Source organism: Lemur catta, chromosome 16 (assembly GCF_020740605.2).
Source record: "Lemur catta isolate mLemCat1 chromosome 16, mLemCat1.pri, whole genome shotgun sequence".
Lineage (NCBI taxonomy): Eukaryota > Metazoa > Chordata > Mammalia > Primates > Lemuridae > Lemur > Lemur catta.
The window spans coordinates 54169657-54182973 of NC_059143.1; the positions used below are offsets into that span (position 1 = coordinate 54169657).

The 13317-nt window shown below is 40.9% G+C and overlaps 1 protein-coding gene and 1 non-coding gene across 4 annotated transcripts in view; one reads left to right on the forward strand and one right to left on the reverse strand.

Annotated features, from left to right (window-relative positions):
* The window catches only part of ZNF236 (zinc finger protein 236), a 118034-nt gene that overhangs the window by 36902 nt on the left and 67815 nt on the right, over window positions 1-13317 (forward strand). For all 3 annotated transcript variants that reach the window (XM_045527678.1, XM_045527679.1, XM_045527677.1), the window contains 4 exons: window positions 6763-6941; window positions 9029-9153; window positions 9965-10137; window positions 12085-12228. In XM_045527678.1, coding sequence (XP_045383634.1) covers window positions 6763-6941; window positions 9029-9153; window positions 9965-10137; window positions 12085-12228 — 621 coding nt within the window. The remainder of the gene's footprint in view (window positions 1-6762; window positions 6942-9028; window positions 9154-9964; window positions 10138-12084; window positions 12229-13317) is intronic.
* LOC123621997 lies at window positions 12542-12644 on the reverse strand. Its single transcript, XR_006729373.1, has one exon. It is a non-coding gene; the product is annotated as a small nucleolar RNA U13 (small nucleolar RNA).

Here is a 13317-nt window from a genome sequence, read left to right on the forward strand (position 1 = left end):
CCCCAAAGTTGAGCCCATAGTCCTTCACTGTTTCCCTCGTTTGCCTAGGCCCTGTTACTGCCATTCTGTTTTGCTGTGCTGTCATCCCCTGGGGTACGACCCCCTCATCTGAACTTTGTGCAGCCTGGTCCCTTTGTTCTGTTTGTGAATCTCCAGCTGTCTTTGTCTCTCACCATCCTGGCTGTGAGAACTCAAACATTCTGTAGCTTCTGACTCCTTTTTACCTTTTTCCCAAAGGCCTTTGAGAAATGTCTGTTTCCTAGAGTCATGGACTTTACACGTCTGTACTACTAACCCCCGTCTCTGGCTTCCCACTTCAGCACACAGCAGGCGCGCTCTGATCAGTAAGTGATAATTGCAGCAAGGGATGGAGGAGCTGTAGAGGAGGCTTTCGCTGCGCTGTGGAGGGAAGCCGTGAGGGTGCCTCATCTGGCCACTGCGCGTGTGTCTGTGCCACCTGTGATGATCAGTCACCTGACCTCAGCAGCCTTGCTCTGAGTTCAAGATTTTACATGAGTGGAAGGAGAAAAAGGCTTTCTTCTGCTTCTTCCAGAGCCAATTATGGCAAACGTGTTGGCAACATGTAAAAAATAGGGTGCTCTTTTTTTTTCCTTTCTTGGATGCTGTGTTATCACACAGGTTCCGAGTCCATTCCTCTCCTCTCCCCTTGCAGTCTGGCGGGGCTGGTAGAGGCCCTGCCCGCCGAGGTTGTCCAGGACCTTCATTTGCTCTTCTGCCGTGGAGCGTTGCTTCTGTCACATGGTTTACGATGACAAGGGCAGGAGAAGGGTGCACTGCTTCTCTTTAACGGCTTGATCCAGAAGGTGAATGCCAGCCCTGCGCGTATCCAGTTGGGTAGAACACAGCTGGTGACCGAGTGGTTAGGAAGCTTGGGAAATAGAATTTTACTTGGTTAGCCTTGTGTTCAGCTGAGAAATGCATTATTGCAGTGAGAAAGGAAGAACAGATATGGGAACACAAGTATCGGTGTTTTCCCTGCATATTAAAATAATACATTTTTGGCTGTCTATGTCCATTTTGTATGTATTTATTTCTCTGTTAATTGATTTGAATGCTGTGTATTAGCAATAACTACGGGAATAATTCCTGACCTCTAGTTTCATTTAAAAATAATATGTATGGTTCCAGCTAAGATGAAGTAGCCTCATTCTCCCAGGTGTCCTCCTTGTAACTAACAGCACTGGGAGATAATGCAACCAGGAGATGCAGAGAGACTCTGCAAGGTGGAAGGAAGGTGGCAGACAGCAGAGGGACTTGTGGGCTTGAGGATGACGTGACAGTGCGCTCCCTGGACTTCCTTTTTTCCTCCCTGACACGTGGACAGGGTGCTGGAGAGGCCTGCAGCCTTCTGCCAACAAGCACAGATGAAAAACACTCCAAGAGAGAAGCTGGCTCCTCTTTAGCTAGTACTGGGAAAAGGTTGGTCTCCTAGAACAGAAGATCTTTTTATGATGTTCACCTTATGCCAGCCAAATACCAACTGAGAAATTGCTTAGGGAGCCCGAGTGGAGACTTCACTTCCACTCCTTCCTGCAGCACTTCCATCCCCCGAATGCTTGGGACCAAGCAGGAGCTAATCTTGCATCCCTGTCCTGGCAGAAGGAGGTGACACCCAGAATCCTCTCCTGATGGTGTTGGCAGAGCCACGCTGAAAGCCCACCTCTGTTCTCCACCCAGCAGAAGTAGGTGGTGGTCTGATTCCCCGGCCAGAGTAGTGTCAGTGGGTCCAGGAGGGAGCTGAGCCCTCCCTTACCTGTCAGCAACGAGACTGACCCAGGCGATGTCAGTCTGCACTGTGCTTTCCACGCCCTGGTGTCAGCGGGGCCCTGTGAGTTGAGGCTTCACCCCAGCTGGTTCTCATGCTCCACCTGGACAGGGTGAGTGCCTACCAAAGGAGAGCCCAAGATTCAGTCTCACTGCTTAAGACCCCAGATGTCTAGGATGGAGACAAGAACCAGGACATCGTCAGACCGAGAACCAGCACAGTCCCACCTAGAACAGAGAGACAGCAGGTCCCAACCCTGAGATGGCCCAGACACTGGCGTTATTTCTCTAAGATTTTTAAGGAGCCATTGGAAAAATGCTTTGTGGTTGTGTTGAAACAAATGAAAAAATAGGAGGAAGAAATGAAAGACAGAAAAAAGAACCAAAGAGAAATTGTAGAACCGAAGAGTCCAGTGATTGAAATAAGGAGCTCTGTCGCGTGGAGAGGCCCAGGGAGGATCGGCAAACGAGAAGGCGCGTCAGTAGAAAGGACTTGGCTGAACAGCAGAGAGAAAGCGGACTGGCCAGATTACTGAGCCTCCGGGAACTTGGGACAGTGACAAAAGACCCAATGTTGGAATCACAGTCACCGTAGAAGGGCAGGAGAAAGAGTATGGGGTCGAAAATACATTTGAAGAAGTAATGGCTGAAATGATTCAGATTTGGTAAAAGTTATTACTTGCAGATTTAAGAAGCTGATTCAGTCCCAAACAGGATAAACCCAAAGAAGTCCACACCAAGACACACCACAATCAAACACTGAACACTAAACACAAGGAAGAATCTTGAAAGAGACTGGAGAGAAATGATCTGTAACCTAAAGGGAAACACGAATTCTAATGTTGGCAGATTTCTCATCTGAATCCACAGAGGCTAGAAGAAAACACAGCGTTTTCAGTTGCTGAAAGAAAAGAATTGTCAATTGCGAATTTTGTGTGTGGTGAAATTGTCCTTTGGGAATGAAGGGGAAATGGAGACATGCTAAGATGAAGGAAAACTAAGAAAAGTTACTTCTAGCAGACCTGCCCTCAAGAATCCCTAAAAGAAATTCTGCAAACAGAAAGGAGGTGAAAGCAGAAGGAGACTTGGAACTTCAGAAAGGAAAGAGAAGGGTGTGGTGGTTAATATTGTGTATCAACTTGGAGAGTGTTTTTGGCGAGATTAATGTTTAAATCATCGGACTTTGAGTAAGCACACTGCCTTACGTAACATGAGTGGGCCGCAGTCAATCAGCAGAAGGCCTGAATAGAACAGAAAGGCTGTGGTACATGACGCGTGTATGGTCGTACCTAGAGCGATCTGCAGGAAGGCCGTACAGAGTGACGTATGCAGACGTGCTACAAACACATCATGATGAATTCTAGAAAGTTCTAACTGGTAATCCAGGAAGGCAAGCAAAGAGAAGCAGAGGAACGAGAAACAGCATGAACAAACAACAAGTAATAAAATGACAAACTTCAGCCTTAAAGCATCAGTAATTGCTCTAAATGTGAATATTCTCAGTATAATACGTTAGTTAAAATACATTGGCAGAGTGCATTAAAACAAACAAAACCCCCTGCATGATCTGACAACACATTGTCTCCGAGAGACTTACTCTAAGCGTGAAATGGCCCTACACAGTTCCTGGTGTATAGCAGGACTCAACTAGTGATGGTTATTGAAATTATAACTTCTTAGAATATTCACCTTTTAGTGCAAGGGCACCGAGAAGAGCCGTCTGAGGACAGCAGTGTGGTTGGTAGAAGGTGCTGGCAAGTTGGAGTCTGGGGGGAGGTTGGAGATTATGTGAAATGGATATGGGGGCACCTGGTCTTGGGTTTGGAGAGTGCTGGGGTGTCAGTAAGGGGTCCCCAGAAACCTTGGAAATAGGACCAAGATTGCCTGCTAGGGGTGAAATTCTCAAATCATCACTGTTGGATTGGAGAGGTAACAAGTTACACTTAAAATGGATGCATTTGTTGTATGTAAAGTATGCGTCATTACAATTGATTTTAAAACAATCTATGAACACATCTTATTATATGTTCCCGTGAACTATAATTAACTTTTTACTTTTTTAAATTTTTTAAAAAAGTTTTTTTAAGGACCCAATAAGGAAGGAGTATATAATTAACTTTTTAGTTTAAGGTGTTCCATTTTTGAGTTTTTACTTTTAGAACACTATAAGCTCATTTTTACTTACTGCTCTATTAAGATTAATAGTCTAAAGTTCATAGTGGTCACTACTCTATCAAAGTAAATCTCAAAATCAGAGAAGTAAACCAGAAAAATTATTGTTGTTTTTAAATCACTTAGGACTATTTTCTTAAAATTCACATAATTATTGAAGTTCACGTTATTGAGTTAGACCACTTCCCTTAGGGGCGTTGCAGGACATTGGGAGAGGCAGCAGATGCACACACACTCGTGCACACTGGCTCGTGGGAGGCCGGTGTTCACATTTGCTCATTATCTCGGCATCATGTGCCAATGAAGAGTGACGTGGACCAGGTCCTGTAAGTGACCAGGGAAGAGCAGCGTTTTGGGGTTGCGTTTTAGGTTTATCTTGTGCATTGAGCAACATTTGAGGTAAACAGAGGCTACTCTGGGAAGAGAGCATGGTCCTGAAGAAGCTGGGAACAGGAGGTAGGATGGTTTGTGGGTGGAGCGTGGCCAGACAGGCAGGGTCTTGGTGGACGGGCGCCGCCCTCCCAGTGCCCGGGTGGGAGCTGGAAAGGGAAAGCAGTGTCTTACCACGTTGCATGCTCTGGCTTTTTAGAGACTCCCGTATCCTCAGCAAGGGGGAAGGTGACTGAAGTGCTGTGAGTTTCCTTCGATGATTTTTCTGGCCACTAAGCATGCTCAGTTACCGCAGGACAGTCTCTGCTTCTAGCAGAGAGACCTGATATTAACTCTGAGTGTGGATAAGGCAGTAAATGTAAGATCTGCTATCCTAGTGCCCGTGACCATGCAGAGGTGTTGTCGGTACGTGGAGGGGCAGGGAGGTACACCCTCTCCTTTTGGCTTGCTGGGTGGAAGTGGAGGGACAGCAATGTTCCTTCTGTAAGGTGGCACATCTTGGCAGTGGCCCAGGGAGTGCTTGATACTGCAGTCACCACCTGGCCAAATTGTGCATAAACCACGGTTTTCACTCAGACAGTTCTGACAGATGTCTGAGTAATATCCATGTCGATATCCCCTGAAATACGTTAATCTGATCACTTGGTAAAACGTAAGTGAAGAGAGAATGGAGGGGAGTCAGGGCAGTAAAAGAGGCAGGATGGTAGTGGGACAGGGGAGACGTGTGTGGCCGCGTGAAGGCACAGACTTTCTCTGGCCGTACAGTGTTAGGAGTGCAGAGGTCACGGAGTGTTTTTACAGAGTTGCAGCAAGTTATGACAGATTTTTTTTTTCTGTTGACAGTTTCCTAGAATAAATTTTCTTTATCATCAGCAAATTACTAACAATCTAGTAGTTCATTTTTCTTAAATTATTATATAATAATACTAACTTAAAGTTATTTAAGTTGAAATTATTAATGGATTGCTCAAAATGTCTCGTTTATCCTTGCCTTTTTCTGCGGTGTAGCTCTAGGTAATGTCAATTAACAACCTCATTTTGAAGAGGTTTACAAGACTAGTATGTACAGTAATTAGAAGAAAGTCTGATAGAAATAGCTACATATTTTGTTACCTGGAAATAACAGTTTATGCTCATTGACAGATGATACTCATGTCTTTTCACGTTTGGACAGTTCATTTTGAGGATCATTTAAGTAAATACTGTAATTGTGTTATGAAACTCCAAGAGAGAGAACTAATTGAAATTGATGCTAAGTCAGCAGTTGGTACTGACTGAAGTAATCATTGCGTACTCATGCTGGGCCATGAACTGTCAACGTCTTACATGAATCATTTTATTGAAGCTTACGACCACCCTGTGATGGCAGGTGGTATTGTTCTCCCCATTTTATAGCCTCAGGCGGGGCAGCACACTCACATCCACGTACCTAGTAATTGGCAGCCTTAAGCTCTAGAACATCTAGACTAGCATCATCTAATTGAAATATATTATGAATAATTTTAAATTTTCTAGTAGCCACATTTTAAAAAGTAAGAAAATCCCTAAACAGGTGAAATAAACTTTATCAATATATTTGTTTATTAAAATATACACAAAAAAATCATTAATTCAAATGTTAAAGTTTTTTCTTTTTTTAATTTTTTCTTTTTTCCTCACCTTTCTAATCTCATTGGCCTAAGCAAATATTAAATATTATTGAGCTATTTTACATTCTTTGTTTTTTGTACCAAGTCTGATATACTTGTGTGTATTTTTCATTCCATATCTGGGTTCATAGTGCGCCTGGTTCACGTCCTTAGTGAGCCTTGTAGGTCATGCTGTGTTCTGCCTGTGACCAAACTGAAAGAAGGATGAGGTATATCCGTTTGAAAACTTACCTGTTGTTGGGCATGTTGGCTCATGCCTATGATCCCAGCTGCTCAGGAGCCTGAGGTGGGCAGATCCCTTGAGCCCAGGAGTTCAAGACCAGCCCTGGCAACATAGCAAGACCCCCATCTCTGAGAAAGATAGATAGATAGATAAATACATAATACTCATCCACTGTCATTTTGTTTTAAAATAGCCTCTCAAACTCTAATCTTAACTTGAATTCTCTCCTGACCCTCCTGGGGTGTTGAAGCCATTCTGTTTCTCTAATGTGTTCAGGGGACAGGTGGACCCAGTGGAAGTTACCCAGTGCCCAACCTGAAACAATTCACTTTGCTCAAAAATTATATCATCCTCTTATCCTTCTCAAAGTGTTTCTTTTTCTTTCAATAAAGAAATATATTCAGATATATTTTCTGAGAGGTTAAAATGATGCTTGTTCCAGAGGAAAGTGTACTTGGTATATTGACCATTTATAATACTAGTTTTTTTTGGAAGTGAAGGTTTGGGATGTCACCCTGCTCATTGACGGCTTTTTGTTTCCAGAACCTCATCTGCTCTGAGTGTGGGGATGAGTTCACTCTGCAGAGCCAGCTGGCCATCCACATGGAGGAGCACCGCCAGGAGCTGGCGGGGACCCGGCCGCATATTTGCAAGGCCTGCAAGAAAGAGTTTGAAACCTCGTCAGAGCTGAAGGAGCACATGAAGACGCATTATAAAATTAGGTAGGAGTCATTACTTGGGCTTGGTAAAAAAAAAATCTAATATGTTAAAAGTTGGCATACTTCACCACAATCAATTAAAAATATTTGCTGCAAGAACACAGCAAAGTGGAACGACACAGATAATTTGGCATGGTGTCAAGATGTCTTTTATTATTTGCCTGGTTCATGCCTATAGTAGGGTAGGTAAGTGCCAGTATTAATGAATAAGTGTCAGGCTATGTGGATAGGCATGTTTAGCTGGTATTATAAAAGCTGTAGAACAAGGCACTAGCAGTACATTTGTATGGGCAGGTAACAAAATATGTAAGGCGGATTCACAAGGGTTTAATTAGCCCCCTTTTTAATGAGTTAGTTTCTTTGTAGTACCTCACTGTTGAGACTAATGTGTGCCCAACACTGTTCTTAGTGTACATGTAAACAGAGCCCTATTTAATCATTACAGACAGCCCAGTCAGGCCAGTGTACTCTTATGTTACCATTTTGCAGATGAGAAAACTTGAGAGACCAAGTAATTTTATGAGGTTTTATAGCTTATAAGTCAAGAGTTTGAGATTTAAACTCTAATAGTCTGGTTTTAGGCCTCATAATCTTAACAACTGTAACTATATTTGAATGCATGTATATATTTATTACTAGTCAAACTTAACATTTTTTCAAAATTTCATATTTTACTTATTCCTGATTATATATTTTTATTGATATTTCCATTTCTTAATAAAATGAAATAAAGAGTTCTTCCTGGCCCTGTCCTCAAGTTAGCTAATGGTGATGATCACGTGTCGCACTCATGAGCTAATTTCTCCAACAAACTATAAAGGCATATCAATCATTTTAACTATTTTTTATTATTTTTTTTAAAGCTGGGTTACACTTCATTCTTTAAAATAGAATAAGTGTTCCCTATTTTAACTGCTATATTATCAACTTAGCTTGCCACCCTTCTAAGCCCCAATATTTAGGAAATATCTGTATTTTTTAATAATAAGAAATCCTATACCAGTTAATTAATAAAGTTTATAAAATGCCTGAAGATTCTAGTATTTATTTATCCTCTTAGACATTGCGTTTTAGAAATGTGGACTGAACATCTCCATATGATCAACCATCTCTTGTCTTTTCCTTTTTTTTTTTTTAATTCAATTTATTTATTTATTCATTTATTTTTAGAGACAGGGTCTTGTTCTGTCACCCAGTCTGGGGTGCCAAGGTGCAGTCATAGCTCACTGTAACCTTGAACTCCTGGACTCAAGTGGACCTCCTGTCTCAGCCTCCCGAGTAGCTGGGACTATAGGCGTGCACCACCATGCCTGGCTCATTTGTTTCATTTTTTGTAGAACTGGGGTCTTGTTATGCTGTGCAGGCTGGTCTCAAACTCCTGGCCTCAGGCAATCCTCCTGTCTTAGCCTCCCAAAGTATTGGGGTTATAGGCTTGAGCCACCTCGCCTAGTCTATTTCAGTGATTTTTAAACCCCCAAAATATAATGCCTGTTCTCTATAAACATCAGATTTTTATTCTGATGAAGGTTTAACATAGGCATTGTTGATGTTTCTTCAAAAGTTTTAGAAAGATGGTTGAAGATGTTTAGTTGGTTGTTACGTTCACAGGAAGCTCAGCTTCTAAGTCTTCCTGGTGGAGGGATGGACCAGGCAGATGAGGCCTCATACTCATGGAGCTGTCGTTCAGCAGGGAAGATACACAGTGAACAAGTGAATGGGTTAGTCAGTGTGACAGTTTCAGAGAGTGACAAGTGCTGAGCAAGACAGAAACTGGGTTGATGGGGGTGATGTAAAGGTGAGGGAGGTTGGTGAAGCGGCTGTTGTGTGCATAGGCCTCCCGGGGGATGCCTTTGATAGGAGACTTGGGTGAGGAGCAGAAATAGAAAAAATGAATTTTATGATTTCAAATACACAAAACTAAAACATGCACATGTGTGTGTATATGTGTCCTATACATACATCTGGTTGATTTATCATTTAAACGTGTTCTCTTGATCAGTCAGATGCGCTTTTTCTGGTAAGACTTTCATTTTCAAATTGTAATATAAGGGAGACAACTTAACGTGCATTTCCCCTCTATATTATGCTAGGGTATCGGGTACAAGGTCCTATAATCGGAACATTGACAGAAGCGGATTCACGTATTCATGTCCACACTGTGGAAAGACGTTTCAAAAGCCAAGTCAGTTAACACGACATATTAGGATACACACAGGTATGAAAAACATTGACTTCCTAACGATTTATTATGTGGCTTGAAAGGAAATGCTCCTCAGTGCCCGTTGGACCTGTGGTCCTGGTCCTGGCTCTTCCATAGCTGCTGGATGATCGTGGCGAAATTACTGAATCTTTTCCGTGGTATCATTTCCTCACTTGAAAAATGTGGCTGTTATATCTGCACAGAGTTGTTCTAAATTGTAAATGGGAAAACATGTAGTGCTCCTAGAAAAGTGCTCCTGGAGTAGGCTGTCAGTAACTGGGAGTTGATACTGTTATTACTGTTGGTATGGGATTCATTCATTCACTCAGTGAGAGTTTGGGTGTCACCGTGTGGCAGATGCTACACCGGGCTAATTGGGTCTAGATTAACAAAGCAGGTACTGGATCTCCATATCCTTGGTCCTCACCCGAGGTCCTTGTGTGTGGGGAGCAGGGTTGCTCTGGATGTGCTGGAAGGTGGAACCGGCAGGGTTTGCTGATACACTGAGTGTGGGTCTTGAGGGGAACCAGAGATAAGGAAGACTCCCCGGTTTTGGCCTGAATTCCTGAATGGATGGCATGGCCCGGGAGGACTGCAGGTGGAGCCTGTTTGGGAGATGAAGGTCAAGAGTGCAGTTTTGGGTGTGTTGACATTGGGATTTTGAGCAGAGAATTGTAGATAGGAGTCAGGAAATCTGGGGAAATGTTCTGGCTGAAGGAATAGGTTTAGGGTCTTGAGTTTGGGTAACTTGAATATTTCTCTTTTTAATCCGTAAGATGCTCACACAATATGGAATTATATTTTGATCATTTTTCTCCCTCTCTAGGTGAAAGGCCATTTAAATGTAGCGAATGTGGGAAAGCTTTTAACCAGAAGGGGGCGTTGCAGACGCATATGATCAAGCATACAGGTGAAAAACCCCATGCCTGTGCCTTCTGTCCGGCTGCCTTCTCTCAGAAAGGGAATCTGCAGTCGCACGTGCAGAGAGTTCATTCGGAGGTAAACAGTGTTTGGTGTGCACAGTATTTCACAGCGTGTCTCGGGTATCTTGAGTTAATGAGCCAACCTGAGAAATGCTTTTCCATTTTTTAAATATGCACATTGAGTTTGTGCTCAGCATATCCTGTTTTAGAAAATATATATGGGAACCTTTTTGACTTATTATATATGGAAGAAATATAAAATGCCATCTTTTTATTTTCTTGCTGACAGAATAGCTTTGATGAATATGTGTTTGAAAATAATCATAATACCTTTGTTAGCTGCAATCCGTTATTCTGAATAAGTACTTTTCTTGCTGCCAATATTGCTGGGTCTACATCTGGCCCCGTTTGGCACATTCACATTCTGTGTCAGGGTCCTGGTCTATTAATGTCCTACCATGCCACATGTTAACTATTTCAACTAAAATGATGTGCACAATTTTCTCTTGTAATTTTCTGTTGTCTACAGATCATACTGATTTATAGCTCCTCTGGAAGTATTTCTGTTTTGCGGGTTAATCTTGGCTCTTACTAATTGTCATGATTTGTTGTCTTATTATTGTATAATTATAGAATATAAAGAAATATTTAAACAACACCAATACTTTTATCATGGATCAATTTATTCTATGGAACTATTTCGCAGAATGAAAACTATTACATTCTTAAAAGTAAATATGTCTCTTAATTTTTTCCGTGGCATAATACCTTAAGTAACATTAAGTAAACCGAGAGTTAATAGTATATCTTTGTCCAAACTTAATAAAAACAAGAAAGAGAAGTTGTCTGTGATCTTAGATAACAGAATAATATCTAAAATGAAAAAAGGAATCTAAAATGAAAAAAAAACTCTACACACTTCATGTAGTCTATAAACAGATTCAGAACTCCATTCGCAGTGAGTTTATCTTTTTATTATCTACGATGCAGAGACATTAGGATCAGCATGTGAATATCAGCGAGGTGTTGATAATGTGCATCGAGGTTACCTTTAGATCAAGGAGGGTAAATTTGGGTTGCACAACTCATTTTTGCGGAGTTGCGTCTGAGCAAAGATGATTGACCAGGAATAATTGTGTGTTGGTGCAGCACACAGGTGCACCTCGCTGCACCCCGGAACAGCCCTGTGCGATGCTCAGTGCTCCTGAGTTAGAGAACCCCATCAGGTGCCGGGGATTTCCCTGTCCCTGCCGAGAGGCGCAGTGGGCCTTGTGGTGGGGTGGTATGTTTCAGAGAGGGCCCTAAAGATTGGTTTGTACATGTTTATCCAATCCTGTGAGGATCTAAGCCTTCAGTTGGGCTCTTGACCAGGTGCTAGAGATAGAATGGAAGTGTTATTCAACTTTATCAGGGCAAGGAGTACTCATGCCAGCCCTCGTAAATATAACAGTAACTAACTTTGGATTTGAATAATAGCGAAAGAATATTTTTGATGTTTTCTCTGTTTGAGGCTGTTCTTACTCATTTCACTGCTTTCTGTCATCCGTTTCTGGCTTTATCATATTTTTTAAAATTATTGATATGGCATATCAGAATTGGTGATGAAGAGTTTGCACATTGTGTCCCTTGGCTCCCAAAGCTTTATTCAGTATGATACGTATTTACAGCTGTCTGGCCTCCATTACTGGACACTCTATGGAACCATTTAAAAAATTGAGAATATCGTATGTTTGACATTTTATTTTTCTCAAATTATAATAACTGAAAAATACGTTTTCTCACTCCTAAACCATTTCTAATTTATAGAAAAGTCTGAATTTTAATTAATCTCATACTGGCAATATTGATTTAAAAGTTGGTTCATTGATTCTGGAACTATCTATTTAAAAAAAAAGCAAAGTTGAAGGGTTAGATTATTGCTGTCACTTTGAATGGAATTGTAAATTACGATTTGCCATAATTTAAATATTTTGATATAACAAGGAATTGTATAAAATCATTTTTTTCTTTTTTATTCTTTAAGGTCAAGAATGGTCCTACTTATAATTGTACAGAATGTAGTTGTGTATTTAAAAGTTTAGGCAGCTTAAACACGCATATCAGCAAGATGCATATGGGTGGGCCACAGAATTCAGCAAGTTCTACAGAGACTGCTCATGTTTTAACGGTAAGTTTAGAAATTTGGTTTACAGAAGGATTTTTTTTTTACTAAAATCTGTCATTTTACATATGGCCTTTAGAATTGAATATTTAGTAGCATGAAGGTGCTATGGAAGTTTTTTATATGGAGATGAGGTGCTGCTTTTTTTAATTAGTGCAAGTCAAGCTTTTTAAACTTTAGAATAATATAGATGATACTGATTTATGGACTTTAATCAGAACCTGTAAAAATAAGACAAAATGTAATCATTAATTTATGAAATTATAATTCCTATAGTTAGTGTTTTTTTAAAATTTATTTTTTTTCTTTTTTTGTCTCTTGTCAGATGCTTAATGTGCCGACGTCGTAGCAAGGTGTGAGGGAGGCACATTGCATACATGAGTGTGAACGCCAGTCATCACGCTCATGCACTGCACAAGGGTCTCAGTCAGCTTTATCCATGATTACAGAATATTCTTTATCTGACATTATAGCTTAAGAATTAATCATTCTCTGTAGATAATATTTCTCATTTTCTAATGTGACAGTGATAATTTTTCCAAGTCTTTGGACTTTTGAAACTACATTGTATTTTTCAGTACATGTATTTAAAAATTGTTTGACTCTAAACACACACACAAACACACACACACGCACGTGCACAGGTGCATAGGCACAAACACAGAGACACACATAAACCCCACAGATACACCCCCACCCCACAGATACACACGCAGACCCGTAGGTACATACACATGAAGCATACACACACGCACACACATAGTCACACAGAGACATACACATACCCCACAGATGTGCACACTTTTGTTCTTTTTTTGTAGGATTCTTAGCTCAGCTTCAGTCAGTTACTTCTTTTATACTGCCTTCCCAATTGATTAAAAAATGGCAAAACCTAAACATAGAATATGGTATCTTAAAAGTAGTGGACATTAAACACAAAAGTCTCAGAAGTTTTAATGTATGCTTATGAATGCACTTAGTTGTAGTTTAAGTCAACAACTGCCTCCTACCAGTAGGGAAAATAGGTCTAATTAATACTTAGTTTTTAAACATCAGGTTCATTTTTTCTTTTCTCACAATATTTGCAGGTTGGGG